General features: G+C 45.9%; 1 protein-coding gene across 1 annotated transcript; it reads right to left on the reverse strand.

Moving 5' to 3' along the window:
- Positions 1-1,294: 1,294 nt before the first annotated feature.
- setd1a (SET domain containing 1A, histone lysine methyltransferase) lies at positions 1,295-24,733 on the reverse strand. The gene is made up of 21 exons (XM_080856921.1): positions 24,609-24,733; positions 23,113-23,257; positions 22,895-22,993; positions 22,352-22,622; positions 22,007-22,143; positions 21,106-21,362; positions 18,857-20,711; positions 17,648-18,622; positions 17,055-17,246; positions 16,776-16,863; positions 16,471-16,640; positions 15,627-15,666; positions 15,117-15,312; positions 14,898-14,953; positions 13,401-14,770; positions 12,136-12,547; positions 11,136-11,308; positions 10,746-10,856; positions 6,704-6,823; positions 6,225-6,362; positions 1,295-3,790 (listed from the first exon to the last, which is right to left on the reverse strand). Exons 2-21 carry the CDS (start codon positions 23,248-23,250, stop codon positions 3,617-3,619), a joined length of 6,972 nt encoding a protein of 2,323 aa, XP_080713047.1. The 5' UTR covers positions 23,251-23,257; positions 24,609-24,733; the 3' UTR covers positions 1,295-3,616.
- Positions 24,734-26,781: the final 2,048 nt, after the last annotated feature.

Here is a 26,781-nt window from a genome sequence, read left to right on the forward strand (position 1 = left end):
AATACATAGCATAAGTGTCCTTTACAAGACCTACGCGACAAAGTTTGAATGAAGTTTCTACGTTAAGCGGTTCGGGCTGAATTAATCACAGAAAAAGGTAACAAGAATAAGAAGAAGAAGAAGAAGCCTAGGAATAACAATACAGGGCATTTCATGCACTGTAATAAACAACCACTCCCCAGTCCCCCAGGGCCTCCCATCTAGCACACAAGTGAGAACAAATAAGGCTGTGAACTTGACTCTTTTTTCAGGCTATAAATCTCTTCATCCAAATCTGTTTATCCAAAGCCAAACAGGCCAAGTCCATATCACTGACAGAATGCAGGCACCCTGGATGCCTTGGACAGGCATGGTTGGAGGTCCAGTTCCAACACACAAACAGAAACCCTGAATTACTTGCTGGCCCACTCACCATCAGCCACTGCAAATGTTCTAGAACACCATTCTAGTCTATTCAAAGAAGCTGGTTGGGGACCAAATGGACCACAATGGAATTTCACAATGAAATCCTTGCACTCTTACCTTGATGGGTGTATTTTCCCCCCCATAAGTTAGGCCCAGACAGCTCTTGGCCAGATATGACAAACAGTATAGTTAAATCACTGTACGTGTACGGTTATGAATAGTGTTAGTTATGCAGTTACCAGGGGTGGGGAAGTGGGGGCAGATTAATGGATGGTAGAATTCAAACAGTGACATAATATCGGTATATTCCCCTTAACGTGTAAAGACTTGCTACCTTTAAATGTGCAGTATCATAAATCTGAACACATCTGAAAATGAAATCCACAGATGGAAGCATGAAGGCAACCAGTCACAGCTGTCTGCAATGGTGGAGAGTAATTAAAAGAATCTGCGGTGAAGTTGCCATCTGATATAACTCGTTGCAATCCTGACATAATATCAGGCCTGGTATTTGTTCCATCCTTAATGTTTTTGCCAAATGGTCGATGGGTGAAGGGGTTTTCAAAATATTAAAATCTACCACAATTTGCAGGAAAGAAGGTTAAGAGCACCATTCAACAGGGCATTTGATGAGTTTGAACATTTCAAATGTCACTCAGCACACACAAACACACTAGTCATCCCCACCCATTCCCTTCAGCTCCACGGGGGACCAAATCCCCCCATGGTTGTCTCCAGAAATAAAAAGGTAAAGAGAGAAAGAATAAAATAAATAAAAAAGGCCCTAAAAGTTGAAAGGGCCCCAAATAGTGATTACAACTGAAAAGATTCAAGTGGAGGCAGTCAAGTTTTTTAAAAAATATTTTAATACACCATTAATAAAGGGTCCAACGCATTAATACAAGAGAAATATTGCAAATAATATTAAAATAATAAATCAAATTAGGAGAAAAAAAAATACAACAACAGAAAAACAAAAACCCCAATAAAAATAAGGTACGTGAACAGTAGGTATGTACAGATTTTTTTTCTCGCTCTCTCTCAGGGAAAGTAGGGAAAAAAAGGAAGGACATATTTACAAACTGGAACCTGTGTGTTTCTACGAGAAACAAACACTTCTACAATATTTACACACTTTTCGTGGACTTTATGCTTTTTTTTCCTTTCACTCCAGAGGGTCAGTTTGTACTGAAAGGCTGCTGCAGTGCCTACAAATATTTTACAGGGTTCCCTCTTGCCAAAGCAACTGAGTGCGTTGAGACCATGTGACAGGATAATAAAAAACTAAAACATAAAACTGAAACAAAGTCAATGACAGACGACCAATTTCAGACACACTAAGTGACCTGGCCTGAGCCCAGAGATTCCATCAGGATGGACAGACCGTCTGTCCATGCCTCCTGCCTGAATGACCAGTCAGGTCAAGTCGGGTCAGATTTGGTGAGCACAAAATTCTATACAACCAGTCCCCTGACTTTAGGGAAACTTCTTTAAAATGTCATTCTTATCCACAAAACCTCACCTCCCCTGTAATGAAAAACAGGTTATCTCTGGCACACATTCTCTGAAACACACCCACACACATAAACACACACACTTCATTCAGGGATAAAAGGTCAAATGGAGAGGAGGGTCCAGCTTGGTCCATTAAAAGGGATTATTTGATTTTTTTGTCTTCTAGTAACTTGTCAACAATGTTTAAAAAAGGTCATATAATGATTCTCTGTTGACAGGGCTGCCAATATGGTAAAATAAACATGTATAAAATAAAAATAAAAATTGAATCTACTGCACTTGTCATACATCTCACTGTCCTGTTTATCAGCATTAAAAAGGAAAGCAGATGTTTGTTTTGCGCTTCGTTGGTTCCTGCACAAAACAACAGTTGCATTTCACAAGTTGAGCAGTGAGTTGCATGGGTATGGACTGAGAACAGAAGCGGTTCTATCCACGAAAAACAAGTATGCAAAAATAAAACCAATAAAAGAGCCAACAAAATCAATACCTGCATACAGCGGCAACCAGCCAATGACGAGCACCAGCCAAAGATGGGCACATGTTCACCTTCACTGTATGTTTCTCACAGTTCATGCCAAACTTTAAAAGCCTTAAGGAGTATGGTCATTAAAATACTAATAATGCTGAAGCTTTAACTCAACTGAGAACGACGCTGCAAACTTTGTCCTGAACACGAACACACCTAGCACGTCCAAGTGCTTCCATTATTTGAGAATGCATCCTTAAAGCGGCTAACTCTGGATGAAGCTCAATATGCCTTCCAACTGGCCATGGATAACTCTGGCTACTTGCAGCTGTGCACTTGAAGGTGTAAGCACTTAAGGGAAGAAAAAATGTAATATCTGCTGACATCATGAACATTGTCCGGGCAGATAGCAACAGAGCTGCAGAAGGTGTGAGTGAACTACAGAGAGAGAGAAATATGTGGCATTATCTTTTCAGACAACACCTGGTCATGAACTCCAGACTCTGTCATACATTTAAAAAATATTGATTGAGAAAGATTGAGAAAAAGATTGAGAAAAAAACTCTAAAAGGGCATTAGAACATCGGGGATCTGAAAAACTTTCATTTTACTCACACACCCACACACACACGCACGCACGCACACACACACACACACACACGCACACACCGCTCATTCAATACTGCAGCAAGAGAAAATTCCAGAACCTGGAATTCAGATGAAATTTGTGTTGAACAGACGGCTCCGGGCACACTGCCCAGTCTTCGGGAGAACACCACAGTGCCGAGACGTTCTCAAAGAGTCCTTCTGTGTGTTGTGTTGCTCACACACACACACAGACAGACGTCACCTGTGAGTTGAGTGGGTGACTGCGCGTGTTTACAAGTTCTTCTGCTAGTGAGAAAGCAGCACACTAGAAGAGTCCATGAGGTTGGTAGGCATGTGGGTTTGCCTAGGAGAAGGGCAACTACATTAAACATTTGGAGAAAGCCAGTCGGCACAGACTTCAATCAGCTGCTGGGTAGCGTGTAGTCAATGAATATGAGAAGCAGTGTTCTTTTTCTTTCTTTCTTCTTTTTTTTTGTGGGAAGGTGAGGGGGAAGTGGTGGGGTGGGGTAGGATCTGAATGCTGCGAGGCAGTGCTAACCAGGCAGGGGGAATAGGGGTGTGTGTGTGTGTGTGTGTGTGTGTGAGAGAGCACTGGGGTCCGTCTAGCCATGCGGCCTCTCAGTTCAGAGTTCCGCGGCAGTTTTCCGTACCACACAGGCAGGGGATCTTGTTTTCCTCGATAGGGAACTTGTAGTCGTAGGTGATCTCCTCGTTGACACCGATGGGCTGCTTGGAGTAGATCACGATCTTCTTCTGGGACTCAATGGTGATCACCTTCGCGTAACAGTTGGGCTGTTAGAGAGGGAACGGAAAAGAAGAGTGAGTGAGTGAGTGAACCATTTCCGTTTTTGGGGAGGCCCATTAAAATCAATGGAATATTCAGCAGCATTCTGAAGAGCCGTTTAACGAAGAGCAATAAAAGGAGGCCATAAAACACTCCTGGACGGCTGTATGCCTTTCCACCAATGAGGGAACTCTGACCCAAAACAATCTGATCAGACAGCAGATCTCCTGTCCTTGGACTCGCATGCATGACCATGACCTCCCAGCCATGACGTCACATTAGGACACATTAGACCTACCTTACCTTGACACATAAGAAGCATGTGTTCCAAGAACGACCGGCCATGTAACTCAAGACTAACTGTAAGTTAAAGCTGTGTAGGCAGAACAAGTTTGGGACATTTGTGAACTAAAAACTATAGGGCCTTATACATGTGCCACTGAGATCAGATCAGTTTATCGTATCGTATTCGCGTGTAGGTGTGAAGATTTTCAAGGGAAACGGCTCTTGTCGTTACCTGTATACATGTGCAAAATGTAAAGCGGTTACATTGCCTCGGGCATGCGCAAAGACCACGGAGATGTGCTCCCACCTGGTTTGTTTACTAACAACATCAACGTGGATCCGCATCGGGCACAGGCAGTGTAGTGGCTTAAAGTTCCCTTCTTTCTATCAGCATATAGTGCTTAATATTTTCTTTGAATAACCACTCTCGGATGGAAAGAAAACGAGTCTACGCGTGGATGTGTTTCAACAACGGTAGAAAACTGTGTTTGCTCCGTCTTTTACTGGACTCATAATTATATGACAGTGGTATTAGTTACAGTTGAGACACCCGAAATAACTTGCATGCGCAGCAATCCTGAGACGTGATTTTTAGTTTGCACATGAATCGTAACGTCTTCTTTGATCCCAGGAAATTTGAGCACATAACCCATCTCCCTTACGGAGATATTGGCGAAAGTTAACCTACTTCATTGCAAACGTCTAGTTTTTCAAACGTGTCTAGTTTTTGTGCAGTAGTGAATAGAGTCTCAGTCTACTACACCATACATAGCATATCATGTTTGTAGAAAATGATTAAGGTGCAACAAATGCCAATAAGCATATTTCAATTAAATGATTCACATTGCAAGCAAAATGGTGCGGCTGGAGCACAGGGAGGGACAACGGTGACGCAGTTTGGATGTAGCGACAAACATTTATGTGCTGTAACAAACAGTGTTAACCAGTATGTGAGTAACGTGGCTTTTATTAAAACATAGCGTGTGTAATGTGTAGCTATTTCATTCCGTTTATTAACCTTTCCGGCTGTCTGTATTACTAGCCAGCAGCAGACGTAACGGAAAGGGAGCATTTTACTCCCCGGCAATCTCTCTACAAACTTCCATACAGACGCGGGATCAGCAGAGGAAAATCTACTTTCCTTTTGGGAGAAACCAGGCCAGTCGTTCCCACGACTACAGCACCTTGCAAAACGAATTATATGCGTTCCAGCAACAGGTGCTGCGAGTGAGCGCTCCTTCAGTGCAGCAGGGCGCGTTATAGAAGCCAGGCGAGAGCGCCTGAATCCTGACACTGTAGATGCTATTTTATTCCTGCATAGTGCTAAGACAAATTCTAAATAGAACGAAGGTTAGGCATATCAGCAGAGGTATATTTTGGTTACATTAGGATGGCTACGTTAATAGCTTGCGTTTTGGGCGCACCACAATGCCAAGAAGTTTGTCGCGACTGTAATGGCATATTTCATTGTGGGGGTGATTGATAGTTTAAGGCTTACGAGACACGGTGTTTTCTGATGTTTTACTGAGTCCTCTCTGTCTCTATCACACACACACACACACACACACACACTAACGGAAGCAAAAAAGGTTTAAATTAAGTGACATCCCTCAAATGTCGCGTCTCCCGCAAACCTGCAAGCTATGAGTCAGCTGTCAGTATTGGAAGAAGCCTTAACGTCGAAGATGAAACTTCCTGGGTTATTTTGTTTCGTTAGGCTATTAGTTATATTTTAAAACAGCCAGTCATTGTAGCCTACCACTCATGGAATAAGGAATTTCAAAGAGATGATGGAGTGAACTTTCTAGCCTCCTGTCACCGTCTCCCCCCAGTCACGCACGGCCTCCCCCATGACACATCGGCCTGATTTGACACGCCCTTTTGTAAGACGAATTAACGTGGTAAACCACCTCTCTCGAAAGGCTCAGACGATCGGCGGAAAAACTAACGGTTTACATCTAGACCCCTTATACATGAGGCAATTGTAACACGCTCGCGAGTTTCTATCGTGGTAGGCGCAATGTAACCGCTTTACATTGACGCATGTATAAGGGGCTTATGTGTCTGACAGTAATGATGAGTTTGTGTGAGGGGGATTGGTTATATTTTGTGTATGTGTGTGTTTGTGGTTGAGTGGGTTGCAAATGGGACACTCACCGTGCAGCAGTGGTTGATAAAGCGAGCCAAGTTTCCAACCTTGGTGGCGTCTATGATAGTGTCGTGGTCAACTCTGAATAGATAGCTACTGCCAATGCCCTCTTGAGCGTAGCGCTTCTCACGGTTGTCAGCCACCATCTGCAAAGAAAGCCAAATGGTCAACACACACACACACACACACACTCCTATGCAAACATTAAAACAGCACGGCCTATTGTTTCACCTTCACATCAAAACAACAGTGTTTGCTAGCTAGGCAGCCGAAGCTCAAACTGAAGACCAAATTGGTGAGCAATGACAGACCCAGGTCCTAAAATAGCTCTTTATTCACTATAGGAACATTCATGTCTTGACTCATTGGTACATGGCTCATGGTGTTGCCACTCCTTCCACAAGCAGGAAGACCTGACTAACTGGGTCCTTGATATGATACTTCTTTGAGTATGAATCAAGTATTTTTTTTTCCGAATGAATGTTACCTGTCTGATGTTCTGGCCCACATATTCTATGACCATCTCGTCCGCTGCAATGGGCTCCATGGCAAACAGACCCCATTCGTGGATACGGCTGCGTCCAAAACGTAACTTCTTCTTCCGGAACTGAAAGACACACACAATGTGACACCCTTTTAAAATCAGGTAAAAAACATGTTTTATTACAGTTCCAAGGATAACTAGATAGCTGTATGACCTTAGGGTTGGCGGAGGTTTTACAACTGATATCCATTTTTGCATATTCAACCGTCGCAGAGGTCTCATCTTTGTGACATTTGGCTGGCATCCACTGCATGCCTCACAGGTCTCAGAGAACAGTAGATCTCAGCAGGAATTAATTTAAGGTTAAACAGAGCATACAGCCCTCACCCTTAAATTCAACTGGCATTTTCTCCAGAGCTGAAAGCTCAGTACCTGTTTTGATAGATTACTCAAACTTGAAGGGCGGGGGGAGCTGAAAGACCATGACATCAGTGAAATAGAGTGTCACAACAGTGGCCACCCACACTGAACCAAAAGTTGACTGAAGTGGAACTGGAGTTTGCTTGAGACATTAGATCGGTTTATTTGGTAGATATGAAAGTGGTTTTCCAAGCTTCCAAACTTTCCAAACTTCGAATTGCATACCAAGGGAACATCCTCCAGAAAATGTGTGGGGTACGGTTCTGCTGAACTCCAGTGCAGTTTGTTTTTGGTATGAAAGCTATCCAATCGAAAAATAGGAAGTATGATGTCAAGAGTATTTGTCGGGGGAAGTGCATGTGTTTATACTTGGATAAATTATTTACATAAGGAATACTTGCTCAGAAAACCATACTCCTCCTATGCTTGATTGAACAGTGCCACTCAGAACAGAATCCCAATGCAAGTCCTAAACCACCTACGTTTTTTGAAGAATGTATATAGGAGCAAATCATATATTCAAGTTTGTCTGTTTACACCAGGATCTAATCAACAGCTCTGTTAGTTCTTGTAATTAAGAAAGGCTGATGGTCAAAAACATACAGTTCTCCTATATCCCCTCAATTTCTTTAATTTCACAAATCATAGCAGTGTATTTAGCTCTAGATCTTTAAAGCAATAGATAATAAAAAGGCACACGCAGACAGACATGACTGACTAATTAACCATTTAGATGTCAGAAATGTCAGCCAACTAGTTTTGCCTAGCCATCTACTGCTACTAGGACAAAAGTCACTGGAGAGAAGCTCATCTTTTACGTGTAGTCAAATTACACATTATCTTGTGATAAGCAAGTTTCCCTGAATAATTCACATCTTGTGACTGCCTGAACTTTGGCACGTCAAGTGATATGCGTCATCAGCTGTATATTCAACAGCTCTTCTATTTATGTAGGTGATGCTCCCATAAATACACATATATCAGAGAAAGGCAGTTCCTCATTTCTACTGCAGTTTGTGACATCTTTGTTCACTCAAGAGAAAACTGGATGTTTGAGAGCTGAAATAAAGGACCTGGAGGAGTATCTTCAATGGATACATAATGATAATCAGAGGCATGTGAAACTCATGTTACTGGCAGACACTTTCCCAGTTGGAGAGATGGGTTAACCAATGGACAATGGCCCGTCCAGGTGGAGAGAGGTGCAAATGGTTGCTGTTTTGTGCAAGGGCTGCATCGCCTCCTAGCCAAAATGGGGTACCTTATCGTGTCTATAAAGGAGCACACAATGCTTTAAAGTATGTATGGATAAGCTATAAGCTTATGGTGACTGTATGGAAAAAAGGATCAATTCCAAAGATGTGGCATCGGACAGGTGGTATTTTTTTTTTTCTTTAGTGTGGTTGCATGGAGGCTGGTCTCCTATTTGAAGGTAAATAGCTTGATAGATGTTTCTGTGCGGAACACAGGAATCCCAGGATTTCCCAGATGTATGGAACATAGTAGCATGATTTGGCATCCATTTCAGGCAGCAAAGACAGAAGGTTAGAGACCTCAGTATGGTATTTTTGGATCTCGCTAATGCCTATGGATCAGTGCTGGATGCACCATTTTGCCGTTGGCATACACTACAACAATGGAGATAATTATAAGGGCATCTAAATGGGTTGTTGGTGATGAGAAGCTTCAGGATGGCACCCTGTTATCTCCCATCCAAGCTTATGGGCAACATGATGACTCTTACAACACCTGCTTCGTAAACCTGTCAGCTGTTAGCCCACTAGAATGAAAATCTGAGTGGGCAAGGATGAAGGCAGAGTGAAACCTTGTAAATGTAGAAGTGTTTTTATCTGTAAGGGAAAACTGGTGGAAGAGAGTTTATATATTGATAGTGCAGTGATTCCTTCTATGATAGAGAAACCGGAAAAGACTTAAGGGAAGAGGTATATTCCACATTAAGTGACCAAGGAAAGGTTGAAGAGCTTGGAGAATTAATTGTTAAGGCCTGGTAGATTGAAATTGTGGTGCTTGCAATTTGGAGTTTTGACATACTGTACGTTAGGTTGCCTTTAGGCTGTTTATAAAGTTGCTATTGCAGAGGTGGAGGGCGGTGGGAGCTGAAAGACCATGACATCAGTAAAATGTTCACCCACGCTGAACCCAAAGTTGACACTGCTTTCTTTAGAAGCTTGCTGACTGTGTCTGACCTCTTGCAAGATTGATTTCATGACTAATCATCCTGGTCACGTATTCCAAGGGCCATCAATGTGAGTCATGTGTGGATGTTAAGGGCCCTTAATGTGAGTCATGTGTGGATGTAAGGGCCCCTTAATGTGGGTGATGTGTGGATGTAATTAGTTTGCTTTCAGAGCTAGAGCTTTGGGTGCGGACTGAAGTGGAACTGGAGTTCTTTAGAGACATTAGATCGTTTGTTTAGTTGATATGAAAGTGGTTTTCCAAACTTTATAAACTTTATAAAGTTGCTATTGCAGAGGTGGAGAAATCTGAGAGAATTATGAATAAGGCAGCTAGGGAATGGCTTGGGGTGCTGCGTTGACTAAGTACTGTAGCATTGTATGGAAAAGGACATTTGGATTTACTAATGACAAGCTTGGTGAAGGAGTTCAAATGTGCCAAGACCAGCCCGGAGATACTTTATCTCAATCTAAGCATCTAGCAGTCAAGAACACTGCTACAATGGAGAAGAAGTGGAATCCACGAGAAGCAGTTCAACATGCACAAGGCGCATTACAGCATAGGGATGTTATTGGGCAGGTACAGAGTGAAAGAGCACTCCGTGTGACCTCAGACAGTGGTTGGGCAAAGACTGAAGCTACAAGTTGTGTCTGAGTGTTGGCTCATTGAAATATACTTTGTCTGGTTTTGAACTTGACCCAGGCAGCAAAAGAGCAAAGACCACAAGAGGCAGTAAAGGACACCAGGCACGTATAACCAGGCAAACAGTATTGGCCAATGTGACAAAGTGCAGGATAGGAAATTGTATTAAAGAAAGAAGTAAAGTGTTGAGCAAGATGTTTTGGTGCCTAAGGTCACCAGGGTTCATACATATCCAATTTAATTTCCTTACCCTAACCGTGTTCGTATCCCATTTAATTATCTTACCCTAATCCAGGTTCATAATCCTGGAGGGCTCTCCCAATCCCAACCCCTTCCCTTCCCCTAACCTGGGTTAGTATCCCATTCCTACCCATTCCTATCCAAGTATTGGAATGATGGTTGTAGTGCTAAAATAATGGTTATATAGCCTGCAGTGGCTGCCTCTTGATTCTCTACTTCAGTGTGTTTCCACCTTAAGGAGAATATGAAGCAAGTGACTCATGTGTCTGGTATTAGACTTGTCTTCTAGTGAATTATATTGGGCAAGCCACACAATAAGAGCTCACAACAGGAGCTTGGTGGCTCAGTCGGAGACGGTGGGTTGATTTTTTTTTTTTGTATGACTATGTATGACTTCCATTGTGTATGTGCGTGCGAGCGCGCGCTCGTGTGTGTGCTTGCGTTTGTGTGGGTGTTTGCGTGTGTGTGCGTGTGTGTGTGTAAAAAGGAGTATGTATGTAGTATATGTATGGGTGTGCATCAGTGTGAGTTTCAGAGGATCACCTACTTTGAGCTGATTGAGTTTAAGGAGATCAGAGTCCATTACTGCTGGTGTGCCAATGGCACTCAGGAGACGCCGCTGCTCTGAGCGCCTCTCGGAGAGCAGCCGGTTCGAACCCTGAAACCATAAAGATAGCCGATGGGTAAACAAAGCCATGGGAAAGGCTGCATCATTCTTTTCTTTTATTAAATCAGTTTAGATTCAAATGAATTGTCGTTGAGTAAAGTACAGGTACAAAGAAATACAGTTTGGCAGCGAAGCATAAGTGCAGCACACGACATAAGGGGCTGCCAGGCTGTAGTTGGCAACCACCACCCACCAATCAAAATAGAAGCTACTAATAGAAGAAAAGAAAGAGGGTAGAGCAATAGAGAGAGAAAGCAGATTCAGGCTTACCGTGACGTCATAGTCCTCCAGAGCGGACTCGGGCATGTCCAGGTCCAGGTAGACGTCCTTCTCTTTGCGGCTGATGGCGTAGTAGCCCTCGCTGCGGGCACAGCCGGTCACGTGCTCCCTCAGCTGCCCGTCCACGCTCTTCTTCTTGCGCCGCGGGCTCGGGAGGTTGGTAAGTGCACGGCCAAACGTTAAGGCGTCAAAATGACTCAGTGGGGTCAAACTTTATCATGAAAAGTAAACACTGACTGCAAATGCAGAGGGCAAAAGATGCCAAAAGCAAACACATCTGTTTAGGGTGTGGTGACACTTTGCACAAGAATCATGACTTCACATTAACAGGCGTTTGGCACAATCATGCAAAGCATTTTTGTGGGTAAAATGTAACAGCATTACGTTATGAAAATTTTCTTAGGAATGTTATTTTTGTGCGGAACGCCCAGAGCAGAGGCCAAGGCACCTTTTAAGGCGTTTATTTCTCCAGGGCTTTTTTACCCTGTACATGCTCTTCGCTCTCCTCTATATGGTTCCCCCTCTGCTTTCCTCACAAGTTAACATCTTTGAGTGTGTGTGTCTGTGTATGTGTGAGTACAAAAGTAAAAACGTAGATATAAACACACATTTCTAAAAAACAAAATACAAGCATGCTGCCTTTCCTTGCTGCTACTCATTACACCCCCCCTAGATGTATGCAATTTCCTTCATGCTTATTTTTTCCTTGAACCAATTCTCAAAGCCACAGTACATCTCTGCTATGGCACAATATCACTGTCAGATCAGAAAGCTCGTAACTAATTATTTGACAAACTGCCTAGCTTTTCGGTTGCTCAGAGATTCTAGTTCAAACTGTTCTCAAACTCACAAATGTGCTGCTCTGAATATTCATCTATGCACAGACTGCACTTGGTCGACCGCATTGCGTGTCATGAGGAAGCGTGACAGCTGTGTAACCACTCCCATAGAGCCCCTTTCCTTCCTGTGTTTTTTGAGTGAGCAAGGATATCAGTATGGGGGACCCAGTGGGTGTCGTTGAGCCAGTCAGAACTCTGGTCGTTCAGGATCAGCTTCTCGTACGTGCTCCTCAGCAGCCGCAAATCCTCGCCGTCCAGTCCCGAGTTCCAGATGTCGTACAGGATGGTCATCTGCTCGAACTCGCTGCGCTGGTCGAAGGTGCGCAGCTCCAGGGGCAGCGGCGGCGAAGGGTCGTGCGGTGCATGTAGATGGTGCTGCTGCTGTTGCTTGGGTCGTCGCTGGGACGATGGGGTCATGCCCGCGTCCTGCAAGAAGAGCCGCTCACTCTTGCGCAGCTCCTCGGGCTGGCCGTACAGCTCGTTGTCCGAGTTGGACAGGTCGGAGTCCGAGAGCTCGCCCGATTCCAGCTGTTCCACGTCTACGTCCTCTTCTGGCTCCACATCCTGAGGGAGAGGGAAGAGACAGAGGGAATAGAAAAAGAAGCAATACGGTTAATTATTAAAATGCTCACAAGCCACTTCTGAATGCTCTCCTGCAATTGTTTTGTTGAAACATTTATTTCGAAGCACACATATGACCCCCATGTAGACCATCTATTACACTGGCCTAGCTACAAGAACAAACACACACGGTCCACATTGTCTAGAAGAGCACTGCAAAATATGCTAGGAAAATCACTTTTAAGGTTATTTTTATTAGTTCGGCTTTTTCCCACCAAACATATACAGGAACTACTGCGTTTATTGCTCTTATTGTTTGTGGTTCCCCAACCTCATTTCCTCCTGTTGACAGGAACAGCAATGAACCTTTTCCAGTAAATGACAGATATGCATATATGAATGAACAGGGAGAACAAGGAGAATGTATTTAAAAAAACAATACAAAATGATTTAATGACTTTTGGGCCCGGTTCTGCCAAAACAACAGTTTTGACTTACTGACACTGGTGAACCACTGATGGGTTTTCTGACTTTGGTAGCCTACTGTGGCAAGAAATTAATTACTAACGAAAACGATAATCAAAAGCAAAATTAGCATAACCCTCAAAAGCCACAGGATTCAGTTATTGCAAATCTGGGGGTTCTCTATTTTCAACAAGGAATCGGGTAATGGTTCCTTGGTTTGGTTTCATAACCTGAGGTGCAGGACAAAGCATCCTTTTACGTCTTGCTTTGAAACCCATGTTTAGTAAGAATGAAAACTCAGAGGTTTCCCGCTGCGATCACTGCTTGCAGTCCACAAGGGGCCCGCACGCACTGTGGAAAGGCCATACATGCAACACACCATATCACATACCTCCAGCTTCCTCTTTTTCTGCTTTTTGGTTTCCTTTTCCTTCTGCTTCTTGGGTAGCACCAGTTCCAGGTCCTCAGAGTCTTTTCTCCTCCTCTTCTTCGTCTTTCCTGGTAAGACTGCTTCCAGCTCCGCCTCCCGTGCTGCACTGAAGCCTCTGCGTTTGGCCCCTGGTCCCGGTGGGGCAAGTCTCGCCGCCTTTGCCTGCGTCTCAGTCACATCTCCGGCCTCGCATAGCAGCCCCAGGGGACCGTACAGATCGGCCATGGTGGCCTCCCCGATGACCTCCTCTGGGGCCTCCAGCACGCCCGAGATGGCATGGTGGTTGAGGTCGGAGGGCAGGAGCATGGCTGGCTCCTGCTTGACGGAGGAACCCTTTCTCTGAGATGCAGGGGCAGGTGAGAGGAGGGGAGCTGGGGATCTGAAGTAGTTGTGCTCGGTGAGAACCAGTAGGCCCTCGGGGTGCATTGCTGACGGGGCAAGGGTCCGCCGGGGGGAGAAGAGGAAGTCGTCCTCCTCTAGCTTGTGCTCCTCTGCCTCGTCGGACGTCTCGGTCTCCTCAGAGTCGCCTGTGCCAGCGTCGCCGGGCTCCAGGGTGAGGGCCACGTCGGCCAACACAGAGAGGTCGGGCGTGGAGGCAGAGGCCAGCTGCAGCAGGCTGGAGGCCCCCAGCTGCTCCCTGAGTCTCAGTCTCTGCTCCCGCTCTTCCTCGTCCTCCTCTTCCTCTGGAAGCGTCGGGTGAGCGGGCGAGGGGGCAGAGAAGCTGGAGGTGCGGGGTCGACCTCGGCCACGACCCTTGTGGGCAGGGCTGGGAGGCGCAGGGTCCTCGTAGGCCAGCCGCACCATGGAAGCATGGTCCAGTGGGAGGTTCTGCACGGTGAGACACACTGGGGCGGGTTTGGGGGTGTCTTTGGCCCAGCCGCGCCGCTGCTTGGCGGGGGGCTGGGAGGGTATGGCTGGGCCCTTTTTGAGCTCCTCAGGCCGCAGCGCACGCACCGGAGGTGGCACGGTGAGCACCGTAGGGGAGGAGGGGGACAGAGCATTACCCTCGCCTGGGCGCGAGGCGAAGGGTAGGAGCATGGGGGTTTTGTTCGTAGAGGATGCAGGGAGTGTGGTGGCGGTGGTGGTAGTGGGTGAGGGCTCGGGTAGTTGTGCTTTGATTGGGAAGGGTGGAGCTGACTGGCAGGCAGCAGCAGAGGGGGACGGGGAAATGGGGGATCTGAACCCGGCTTCCTCCGTGGAGAAAGAGACAGTCTTTCGGCGCTTCTTGAGTGGGGGAAGGAGAACAACTGGGGAAGACGGTCGAGGAGGAGGCATTGGAGGAGATGGAGGACGCTGGTCTTTTGGTAAAGGAGTGCCTTCTGCGGTCCCTTCTTCATGAGAGAGAGAGAGAGATAGAGAGAGCGAGAACACAGTTAGAACATGCCTGTATGATTCTTGATCATATTAAATCTAGTCACATGATGAACACAACCTCCTGACGAACTTCACATGACTAACCTGATTTAATCTCTGAGCCAGCAGCTGCAGCTGATTGGTTGACAAGAGCTCGGTCACTAAGAAATGAGAAAGCAAGTATGATGTTATTCTGTAGTAACTATGACACATATTTTTCAAGTTTCTCTGCAACAGTGTGTTATTACTGATACACAGAACATGGGTCTGTCAGTGTACCAGTGTTTTGCCTTGTTCAGTGAGCACCTATATAACCAGCAGTACCTCTCATTCTCCTTCTCCGAGTCCAGTGCCATGCTGTCCATGGTAGACTCATCCATGGTGTCCAGACTCAGCCTCTCCCCCTCTTCCTCCTCCTCCTCATCTTCTGATGAGGATGACGAGGATAGGGATGAGGAAGAGGAACTTTCCGAGGAAGAAGAGAGGCTTTCGTCGTCGCTGTCTGCACTGACTGCTTCATCTAGGAAAAAGACACGATGACAAAGAGGACACGCATGTGTTAGCCACGGACACAACAGAAAAAGACTTTTAGAAATTTAGTGAGAGATTGCTTTGTTTTGCATTTCAAGTCTAAAACAATCCCCTCACATAAACCATATGTTCCCAGAGAATTTATAACCTATTGTGAGGTGAACGCAAAATAGTAGCACATAACAAATGCAACACAATATCAGAAAAATTATAAAATAGGGCCCAAGGAAAAAATGAAGGGGCCAGGATGAATGATTCAAAGTGCTTTGGAAAAGGAAAAAGATCTCTGGGATTTGGTCTAACCTTCTGACTCATCTTCTTTATCGCTGTCTTCCTCATCCTCCTGCAAAACAGTGAAACATCAGAACAGGGGTTACAAAATCTATAATAACTGGCAGTAGACAGTTAGTTGCCCAAAGCTCTGCCAGCATTGTTCTGCTCATTAAAAACAAACTTATCTTGACTTGAAGTAATCAACCTCTAACATTACCGGATTGAGCAGTAAACTGATATATAAAAACGGGCAATAAGTCCAAGCTTCTAGAAATCTAAAATTCCCTGGCAGATGTTACAATCAGAGAATAGAAAAAAATCACACGAAAAGAAATGCTGCCATCTAGCTTCAGGAATACAGTAGCAAAAAATAGATGTGCTGCAGATTGAAACAGTACACAGGCACAGCAAAAAACGGTTAGTAGTATTTTGTTCATACAAAAAAATGTATGTAATTCCCTGGATAATTCAGTGAACAGATGATTTTCAAAGTTTACAAGTTTTGTATGAGATTTGCCCAAATCTTTCCAAACCTTACAGAACATATTTTGCCTGAATTCCTTGGATTATTCAGTGTACCAATATCATAGAGACAACAGATGATTTTTAAAATATTTTTTTTTAGTTTTACTCAAAGTCATGAAAATAAGCCACTTATGAAAGACCTTTCCTGTAGCCCTGTAATTAACTGTGGGATTTTAAAGTGGGAATTGCATGAAAAAAAAAAGATAAAGTTGATGCAATAATCTGTTGGCGTACTTGCCTAAAGTAATGGGAATTTTACTGCTTCCACCACTTATGAAACTGATAACCACCTCATCATATTCCCCCATCTTACCGCCGTGCACTTAGACACAGTGAAAAACGCACAGACCTTGTCAGAGGAGGAGCCCTCGGACGTCTCCTCTCCTTCGCTGTCCAGGTCAAAGCCTTTCCTGCTCTTCGTCCTCTTCTTCTCCCTTCTGCTGCCGCCCCGCTCTGAACCACGACTGTCTCCATCAGCTCGGCCACCGGCACCGTCGGCAACTTTGCCCTGGTAAGAGTCTGGAGGAGGAGACCAGAGGAAGAGAATGTGTGATTGGGGGGGGGCTCAGAACAGGAGCAAACAATGTATCTAGTCTTTTATTTATATGTAATAGGACAACCCATGATTCCAATGTTTTGAACCTAAGAGCCTACCTTCATCTTCCTCATCGGGAGGTGTAGAGGGTCTTTTTATCTTCATCTCTCCGCCATCACCAAGTTCCTGCGGTTCTTTCCTTTTTACCTGACAAAACAATCAAACATACGTGCGTACACACGTCGTGTCACTTTCTGTGCAAATTAATGGGAAAAAATTATTACAGCCTCTTTTCAAAGCAATCGGTTAGGCCACAAAAATACATAATGTCAGGGAACAACCAACCACTTCATGAGTGTTTTTCAGAGTGTTAAAGTATGGTTGTGATTGGTCTGTACCTTGAAAGAAGGTAGTCGTAGCGCCCCCCGCAGGGAGAAGCCCTCCATGCCGCCACTCTTGGCCCAGTCCACCAGGGACATAAGGGGCTCCCGTGGCCTGCTGCTGACCTTCTCCTTCTCTTTCTCCTCCTTCTTCTCCTCTTTCTTCTCCTCCTCCCGCACGGTCACGCCTCGCATAGGAGTCTGGAAGGGCTGAGAGTTGGCAGACACAGACACGGTCACAGATGGAGGTTAAACCAGAGCAGCATCATCTGCAGATGGTCCAACCACTACGGCAGACCCACCCCCAATGTGAGGCAGGGGATGAGCACATTGTCATCATCACACTGGCTTTTTTCTGCCCTTACATGCCAATATTTACCAGACCTATATATATCTGGTCAAGTTCATTCCAAAATACAGAGTTGAAAACATGCTTAACAACCACCTATGGAAAAATTAATTGTGTTCAGTGTGCACTAAGTGTATGCCCACATAAAAACGTGACATTGAACATTGAAGCACAACATTCACATTTGTGTTCAATTTCATAATCCACACATAACAAGTAGTAGGTTCAACAGCCTATGCTTCTGGTCAGCAGCTGCTCTCACCTTGGCCTTCCTCTCCTTTCGTTCCCACCACTCGTCGAAGGTGCCAAAAGCGATGTTCTCCACCATCTTGCGCTTGAGGTCCCTCTGCATGATGTTCTTCATCTCCTGGATGAGCGCGGCCATGACCAGCTGCACCGTGGCCTCGTGCGGCGTCTGGCCCAGCATGGACACCTGAGGGTCTGTCTCTGCCCCGTACGGCTCCCCCTCCGCACCGCTCAGAGTCCCAAAAGGCGGAGGTGGATAGTGCGAGGGGTAGTGCTGGGGAAGGACGTGCGGGGGCCAGGCCGAGTGTGGGGGTGGCAGGGTGTGATGGTGGGGAGGCGGCAGGTGGCCCGTTTGGGGGTCTGGGTACGCGTAGGGCATGTGGGGGGGCATGTAGCGAAGGTCTTGGTCGTAGTGGGTGCCTGCGGTGCCCTCTTGGTCCATGTAGGGGTGGTGTGGCGGGGGCGGGGGCATGCTGTGCAGGTGGTAGGAGGCTCCCGTTGGGGGGGCCTCACCGGGGGGAGGGGCGGCGGTGCCGTTGGAGGACGTGTTGCGCAGCTGGTGCAGGCGGCTCAGCATCTGCGTCTGCATCTGAAAGGACATGGGGGCGCCACCACTGTACTGGCTCACCAGCTCCATGGAGGAGGCGTAGTCGTAGGGCATGTGGTGAGGCGGCGGGTACTCCGAGTGCAGCTCCATGTGCGACAGGGGTGGGGGGATGCCCGGGGGTGGGGGCGGTTGCAGGGAGAAGCCCGGTGGGGGAGGCAGGTGCGGGGTGTAGGAGTGGATGGGTGGCGGTGGCATGGTCGAGTTGAAGTGCTGGGCGGAGTCAGAGATGGGAGGTGGAGTGGAGGAGGGGTCCGACGTCTGAGGAGGCAGGGCAGACTGCGAGGAGGCTGTCGGGGACGAGGAGGAAGACAGGGCTGTGGCGATGGGGTTCACCTCCTCCTCGTCGGAGATCTCCATGTCTTCCCCAGAAGAGTTAGGGGAGGCCTGCAGAGGAGTAAGATGGACGGAAAAGAGGGAAAGACAAATGAAGAAAAGTTGACGTGGAGGCCATTGCTTATTTTAGCCTTCCCTCTAGACATTACATTACATTGCTGTGTCAAAATAAAAAAAGCTGAGGAGCAATTTTTGCAGCCATATTATGACCATGACACTGAATACAATGCCCTCCACACAAACAATTTGAACATCCCACTCCATACACCGCTGAAGGTGGCATACCTGGGCTTGCCCGTTGTAAGTGGGTGGCGTGCGTGCCCCCTTCTTCTGGCTGTCAGCAGGCTCTTCCTGCCCGTAGGAATTGGGGAGGCCACTCTGGACCTGCGGTGACTCCATGGCAGTGCTCGGAGCGGTCAATGAAGAAGGGGTTGCCACGGCGATCACCGTGGGGCTCTTCCTCCCATCCTCTGCTTCATTGGCCCCCTGCTTGCGACCGCGGTGTCTGCGTCCGTCTCTTTCCTTCTCTCCTTTCCTCCGGGGCTCCGCTGTCTCTCCTCTCCTCCTCTGACGCTCCCTCTCTCCGCCTTCCTCCCGGGATTTCCTGCTCCTGCTCTCCGCCGTGCTTCCCCCTGCTCCGGGAGCTGTTGCATCTTGCTGACCTCCTGGGCCTCCTGATCCCTTCACCCTGTCCTCCCCCTCTTCTTCCTCTTCATCGGAAGCCAAAAAGGAGAACTTGGCTTTCTGCTCTTTCAGGAGCATCTCGATACGCGAGTCCAGGCTACTGCTGTGGTGCATGAACGGCAGGCTCTCATTGGTGGAGTCCGGTTCTGGGGAGGAGGAGTCTCGCTGGGGCAGGGAGGGCGAGAGGGAGGCCGAGGAGGAGGAGGGGGGTAGATGGTGGGGCAGAGAGGTAGAGGAGGGTGAGCTGGAGGACGAGGGCACGGCGGGATGGAGCGGCGAAGAGGGTGGTGGGGAGCGGGGAGGGATGGGCGGCGTGCTGGGACGGCGTTTAGGTTTGGTCCATTGCTCCTCACGTACCGGGCTGTCCTGACCAAAGTCCAGTGCACCCAGCGTCTCCGCCACGGCAGCCGCGATCACCGATGCAGGAGGCAGAGGTGGGGGAGGTGGCACCGTCGGAGGGGGAAGGGGAGTGTGGTGCGGTATACCCCGGAAGTCACCGTCAGAGGAGCTTCCCAGGCCCCGGTCCCCAAGACGAGAGGGGGGAGGGTCCAGGCGAGAAGAACTAGGGGGTTCATGGTTGGGTGGTGGGAGATGGTCTTTAGACGCGGAGGTGGAGGAGGAGTAGGGAGGCGACAGGCTGCTGGAGGAGCGGTGGTGCCCTGAGGAGGAGTTGCCGTAGCGCGGGTCGGAGTTGCTGCCGTAGTCGGGCCCGTCGCGCTCCCAGTCGCGCTCCCGGTCCCGGCTGTCTCGCCTCCGGCTGGCCCCGTGGTGGTTGTGGGAGTGGTGGTGGTTCCGATGCCTCTGATGGCCGTGGTCCCCCGAACGAGAGCCCACGCTGTCCCGCCTGTGGCCCCGTTCCCGGTCCTCGCTGCCCCGCCGCTCCCCATGATGTCCGTGGTGCGAGTGGTGGGAATGATATGCGGATTTGGCTGAGGCTGAGGCGGAAGAGGAAGCAGAGGAGGTGGAGGAAGTGTTGGCCTCCTGCGGGTGCTGATAGGAGCCACGGCGGGAGCTGATACCTCCGTAACGTCCACCCGAGTCCCTGTCTCGTTCCCTGTCTCGGTCCCTGTCCCTCCCCGGCCCCCTGTCTCTGTCTCTGTCCCTGTCTCGATCTCGGTCCCGGTCCAACGTGGGTGGCTGCTCGTACTGTGGGACTTGTGAAGGAGGGGGCATGGGTGGGGGAAGGGGCATGTGATGGCCTCCAGGGTTGGCGTAAGGCGGGTAACAGGGTGGCTCGTTAGGGCGGAAAGGACCGGACGGTGGGTAGCCAGGACGACCTCTGTGAAACATTGGTGGCTCCTGAGGGGGCATGTGGGGGTCGTCGTGGTAACGAGACCCCTTGTAGCCTCCCAGTGACGAGGAGGAGGAGACAGCTGAGGAGGAACAAGAGGACGAAGGGAGCATGTCCTGTGGTGGGAAGCCGCTTCCCACAGGAGCCCCACTGTAACCACCATGCCTGTGACAGGGAAAAATGACAATTGGAGAGAAAAACTAAATGAGGACAGATTTCACCCACAGATGTTGCATGACATTGTAGCCTCAAACCTTTATGAGGCTATAAATAAATATACAGTGCCAGTCAAAAGTTTGGACACACTTTACATTTTTTGGAGAATTGTTTTCTTTACTTGTATTATTTTCTACATTGTAGATTAATACTGAAGACATTTAAACTACGAAAGAACACATATGGAATGATGTTTTAAACAAAAAAAGTGTTATCTACAATGTAGAAAATGATAAAAGTAAAGAAAAAACTTTTTGTAAGGTGTGTCCAAACTTTTGACTGGTACTGTATTTAACAGTTTAAAACTACCAAACGGAGTCTAACTTGGAAAATATAAGAATACCTTCCAACACCAAAGCCAGAATCCTGGGAGAAAGGGGTACCAGAGCGAGGGGTGAAGGGAGTCCCTCCTCCCTGGGAGGATGTGGAGCCTGGTGTATACGGCCCACCCAAGGAAGAGGGGGTATTGTCCAAACGCTGATCCCCAAAGCCCGTCTCCGCAGAACCCGGCGTGGTGCTACCAGGGTTGACGGGGGGTACGGGGGGGCCAGAGGGCATCGTCAACTGATCAGCTGAAAGCCGCCGCCTAATATCTGAGGACTGAAGATGAGAGACACAAATAAGAAAGGGGGAAATGTACACCAATTACGACCCTTTTCCCACCTGTATTTTTCACACACTAAACCAAATGAAAGGGAAGCGCCTGTTTATATTTATAACACTATTTAAACTAAATTTTACTAAACATTTGAACCCAGAGGCCAGGTTAAAAAACACCTATGGTCCCCTTTAAGTGTATAGCTGCTAAAAATGTATTCCACTAGTCACAGACCCATTACTGCACACTTGATGTACCAACGTAAACCTTGCAGATCAGAACCAGCTTTTAGATTGGGTTTGCATCCTAAAGGTTCAAAGTGTAGTTTTGTTCTCGTGATCAGAATGTTTCTGATGGAATCAGTCCAAAGAATCATTGAGCGGAGGAACAAAGAACACATTTTCTTATGCAGTTCTGTTCTGTGTTTCACATGTTTTTTTTATGCATTTAACTAAATTCTTCATAGTTTTAAAAGCATAAGGAAATTCAAACTGCTCACATCGTTTTTTGCAAATGTAAACAAATGTTTTCCAACATAACAATGGCTTTGCAGCTTATGTCTTCAGGGAGGACTGTGTACCCTATGCAATACAACATGCACAAGCAGCACTGAGCCTCATGCCCTCAACTTCTGACCTTAACTCACCGTGTCTGGCTGGGCAGGTGCAGGGGCAGGGACAGGAGGCTGAAACCTGTCTGTCAAGGCTTTCCCTCCGGTGGGTACTGTCTGTGGGGTGTATGAGCCGTTTACTATCAGCTCATGATACTTCATCCTCTGCTGGCCTGCACGCGCGAGAAAGAAAATGAATGACAAGCTAAAAGTCAATTCTGAGCTGAGGCAAAAGACATCCATGACCACTTTAACCTGAAGGAACAATGTTCAATCTGAATAACAACCAGCACAATATGGTATAGATTGCAGATTTTAAAAAAGAACCAATGTTTAAATTGCCAACCTACAACAGAATATCAAAATGAAAATAAACTGCACCTTTAATGTCAAGCTGAACATGGACAATGTTGCCCATGACCGAGGTGTTGTGCAGGTGCTTGACTGTGTCCTTCGCCCCCCTAGTGCTGGTGAACAGCACCCGTGCAAGGCCTAGGTGCTTTCTGGTCTTCGGATGGAACAGAATCTCCATCTCCTCCACCTCACCAAACTTGGCACACATCTCCGCCAAAAAGGGCTCCTTGATGTTGTCATTGAGACGAGCAAAAGTCACCTCCTTCAGTGGGATGGGCCCCACATAGTACTCATCCAGCTGTGGTGCAAAGAAGAGACTGATGATGTTTCAGTGAAATGCAAAACACAAAAAAAGACTGCAAATTCAACAAATGATACTGAACAAAAGTGGGACACCCATGAATTGACAAATCTTATATGTTCAAGGATCAAGTGGAAATGACAAGACTCCACAAGATAGTTGTATATCAAAATGTTACAAAGATGTGACTGGAAGGAGTCATGTTAACAAGAAGACAGTTCAGTATCTTACATAAAGCATAGACAGGTGTGGGAACAGCAAATACAGACCTTAAATTTGGGCAATGGTAGCACCATATCAGTATGTCGGGACCAGATCCGGCGTGGTCGGGGGTCACGTAACTCCCCAACAGGTGGGAAACCTGAATCCTGGAGAGGGCAGTACAATTATGTTTATCAACTTGCACTCAATTACATTTCTAAAACATGTAAGAGTAAAGTAAATATATGCAAACAAATACACAATCAAACTGACTCAGACCACTTACTGGAACGCTGAACTGAATTCCATCGTATCTGTAGATTTTCTGGGCAACCCTCCTTATGATCGGGTCCTGAAGAAGCTTGTAGCTCTTCCATTGCAGACTGAGAGCACGTTGTGAGTCTGCCTCACTATCTGGATCCATGCTATTTCTGACAAATGGGCAGAATTCACAATAAGCTGAGAACAGACACCAGTAAAGTTTCAAGAATAATAAGTTATCAAAAGCAAGGGTCTCGTTGTACTTTACTCATGTTATATTCCAAGATATATAAAGTGACAACTTGACATTGAATACACTGGATAAAGTTCGGTGCTTACTTAATTTGCGCACCCACAAAACTAAGTGAGAAAATTTAAGTTAATTTACTTTTCACTTCAGATTAATCTTAATTACAAGTTATCTTATTACGATGAAAGTTAGCATATTGCTCAAAGAACGTCAGCACACTAAAGCATTATATTGCTCGTAACGTCGGTTTGCATTTGACTTGGGCTGTCCACCAGCACTTGCAGCAGGTGACCTGCTTGTTACTGGTGTCATCACTTGCGAGTTGTACCTCAACAATGTTATGCTATCCGTAATAGCTAGCTATCAGTGACAGTCAGGTGGATTAGGTACTGACTGGCTTGTTAGAGTTGTTGTCATCATCATTAAGTGAACAGGGGGCGGAACAGCAAGTGGCAAAGTTAAAAATCTAGCTAACAGCTGACTTACTAGGTCCAACGTAGAACGCTAACTACACAGTTGTCGTGGTTACTTTGCTGGATGGCAACATTAGCTAATGAATCAAATATCCGTTACTGCTCTACCCTAGCAAAGAAAATCACATAACATTAGTGATGCTTGACAAGTTAGTATCAGAAACGTCACGATCTAGCATAATTTACTAAACAGCCAAGTAGTAACCCACCTCCTCAACCTTTAATATTACAGGTAACAGTTAAAAAACATCTAGCACATAACTACATGTTAACAGTATCTTAACTACATTTCAAACCAATTCAACGTTACTATTTTAAAAGGCTAACGTGGGCTAGCTAAATGGTAGCCTAAGTATGTTTTGTTGGCTATCTGCATTTACAGCTCAGGTAAATAGCAGGCGATTTAGCCAACTTATGTGACAGATGAAAGTAAACGTTAGCATGGCAACCGATTGTTTTTTGAACCACGACTGCGTGCTAGGAAGTCAAAGAGAGCTGTAACTAGTAACTAGGCAAATCACTTTGCATCCATTTACATTACCATCAAATTGCAGCTTGTTTGTTTGTTACGTTAGCTATCCCTTGCTATGTTAGCCAAATGTTAACAACAGCTAGCTAACAATAATTTTGAAGTCAGCTAGCTATCGTTAGCCAGCTAATGTTATCTAACAAGCCCTGTGAGGAGTATCTATGGAATAGCTATGTTTGACAAACATTTACACATTGTATGATATTACCACTACTTCTGCATCTCTTTTTATCTCAAACCACCGCCTGCATTTCAGATTTCAAACTCACACAAACAACCCCGCTCCTTTCTAGTCGGGTGCCCGCTTCACCGAACTACCAAACCGCCGCTAGTGAAGGCCTTAACTGAACGGGAAAAACAGAAAGTCCTTTACTAAATTGCGAGTCTGATTCCGATCGAGAGGCCATGTGATCCTCCTACAAAGGTGTCGCTAGAATTCCGGTGCTGTTTCGAAGCACTGGCTAAGGTCAAATTTCACTTCAAAGTAACGTTTTGCTCAAAATCAAAATAATACAGTGCGCGGCCATCGAATTACTAACCAGAAGCCTCGCCTGTTCTCTCCATCAGTCACTGAGAATAACATTCGTTATTTCCTGTGGGCACTTTCTACACTAGTCGATATACTTGGCTAATAATAACATGCGAATAAATGAGTCATAGAACGTACTAACAACAGACGAAAATTATCAGGGCAAAGTCACTGAATATTATTGTTATGCGCATATAACAGAGTCGTAGTGATAAAGGCCGTCTAAAAAGAATCGACTTACCCTTTTACACCTAACAGAATGGCGAATATAGAGTTATGGTTTCATTATTAAATTTACCTACTTTTCAACAACATTTATGTTAGCGGGACGGTCGGGAATTGGCCAGGAGCAGCTTCTCCGAACATTGTATATAACACATTTCGTTGTTTAATCTTCAATGTTCCCGCTCGCATGAACATTAAGTCACCAATGCTTGCCGACAGGGAAGCCACTAGTTTGGCACCCAACTACTTCAACTCAGGTCTTCGCATCCTCACGTTCATCATGTTCTCCTAAGAATGACTTTGCAACGGTTTGTACATAAGAGTCTTCCAACTCACCGCAGGAAATAGCAGTGTGGGTTCAAAAACCTAGGGAAACTACTGTATGGTTTACGTTTGTCTCTTGGTCAGAAAGACTCAATAAGCTAGTTTACCTCACCTGTTTGGAATGATCAAAATTTCTAAGTAGAAACCCTGCAGCTCCAGCAAGGCGACACAAATCTTGTCCACTAAAGTTAACCTTTACATTTTGACATCCAGGCCTACACATATGCAAGTGTCTCCTCATAAACTAGAGCGTAAAGCTACTTTATAGGGCCTACTTTCCCTACAATGTGTAGAGGGTCACCTTTGGACAATTTTCCTTTCAGAGGTTTAGTTAGTGAGGCAAACACTCCAGACATCAACACTGCATAAATGTATCACAAAATAAACTGAGTGCTATACTCTTGTATGACATAGTGCAGGCTACACTCTGAGCATAGCCCACATTTAGTGAAGCACAGGCAAGTACAAGTTAGGTACATTGCTGGAACCTTTGCTAAATTAGAAGCCCGTAGTAAACTATTATCTTAAAGGTTAGCCATAACATGTTGTCACAGCAAATCAACGTGGTTATTTCATCTAAAGCTGGTCGAACCAGAAGCACCATATTGTTAAATTATAGCCAGGACATTTTCTGACGGCAAATAGTATTGAAGGTTAAAGTTTTTGAATTGCTAAACAAAATGTGTGGAGTGGTGTGGCAGATTACAAATGGGGTGCTTTTCAGACTACAACAATATCACTGCTTTTGAGGAGGTTAAAAGGGACTGTATTATCGGATGTTTTAAAGATACAGTCATGGAAGACTGAGCAGAAGGTTTATAGGCTTACTTATCATAAATTTGGTCTATCTCTATTTAGGTTTTAAAATCTGATTCTGATTCATGATTTCAAAACATCACATTCAGTATCATTTGGATATTCAGCTCGGTAAACTTTGGATCAGTTCATCATTTGGAATCCAATGCAATATTTCCAGACCACATAGAATACAGTGAATGTGAATGGGCCATAAAGGGGGTCAAATAGCAAATCACAGTATTTTGCCAGTAGCCAAATAAAATAAATATGAATGTTTGAGTACCTTTTAGCTAGTAGGGTTATTCTTTTTTTAATATTGACATCACTTAGAAGTTTCGAATGATGCTAAATGATTAATATTCTCTCACAAACATGGCTTAGTGGAAACTGGATATTAAATGTTTTGTTAAATAAATGTATGTGAACCTAAAATCTTGAATGTGATTATGGTTGTTATCCCATAGCGATTAAAGAAGTCCAAGGAAAGTACCACTAAACAGCTTAATCCTCAAGAGTATGCTGCAAATTAAACAAAACTTTTATATGTCTAACAGTTTACAATGAGG

This window comes from Sprattus sprattus (genome assembly GCF_963457725.1).
Source record: "Sprattus sprattus genome assembly, chromosome: 18".
Classification (NCBI taxonomy): domain Eukaryota; kingdom Metazoa; phylum Chordata; class Actinopteri; order Clupeiformes; family Clupeidae; genus Sprattus; species Sprattus sprattus.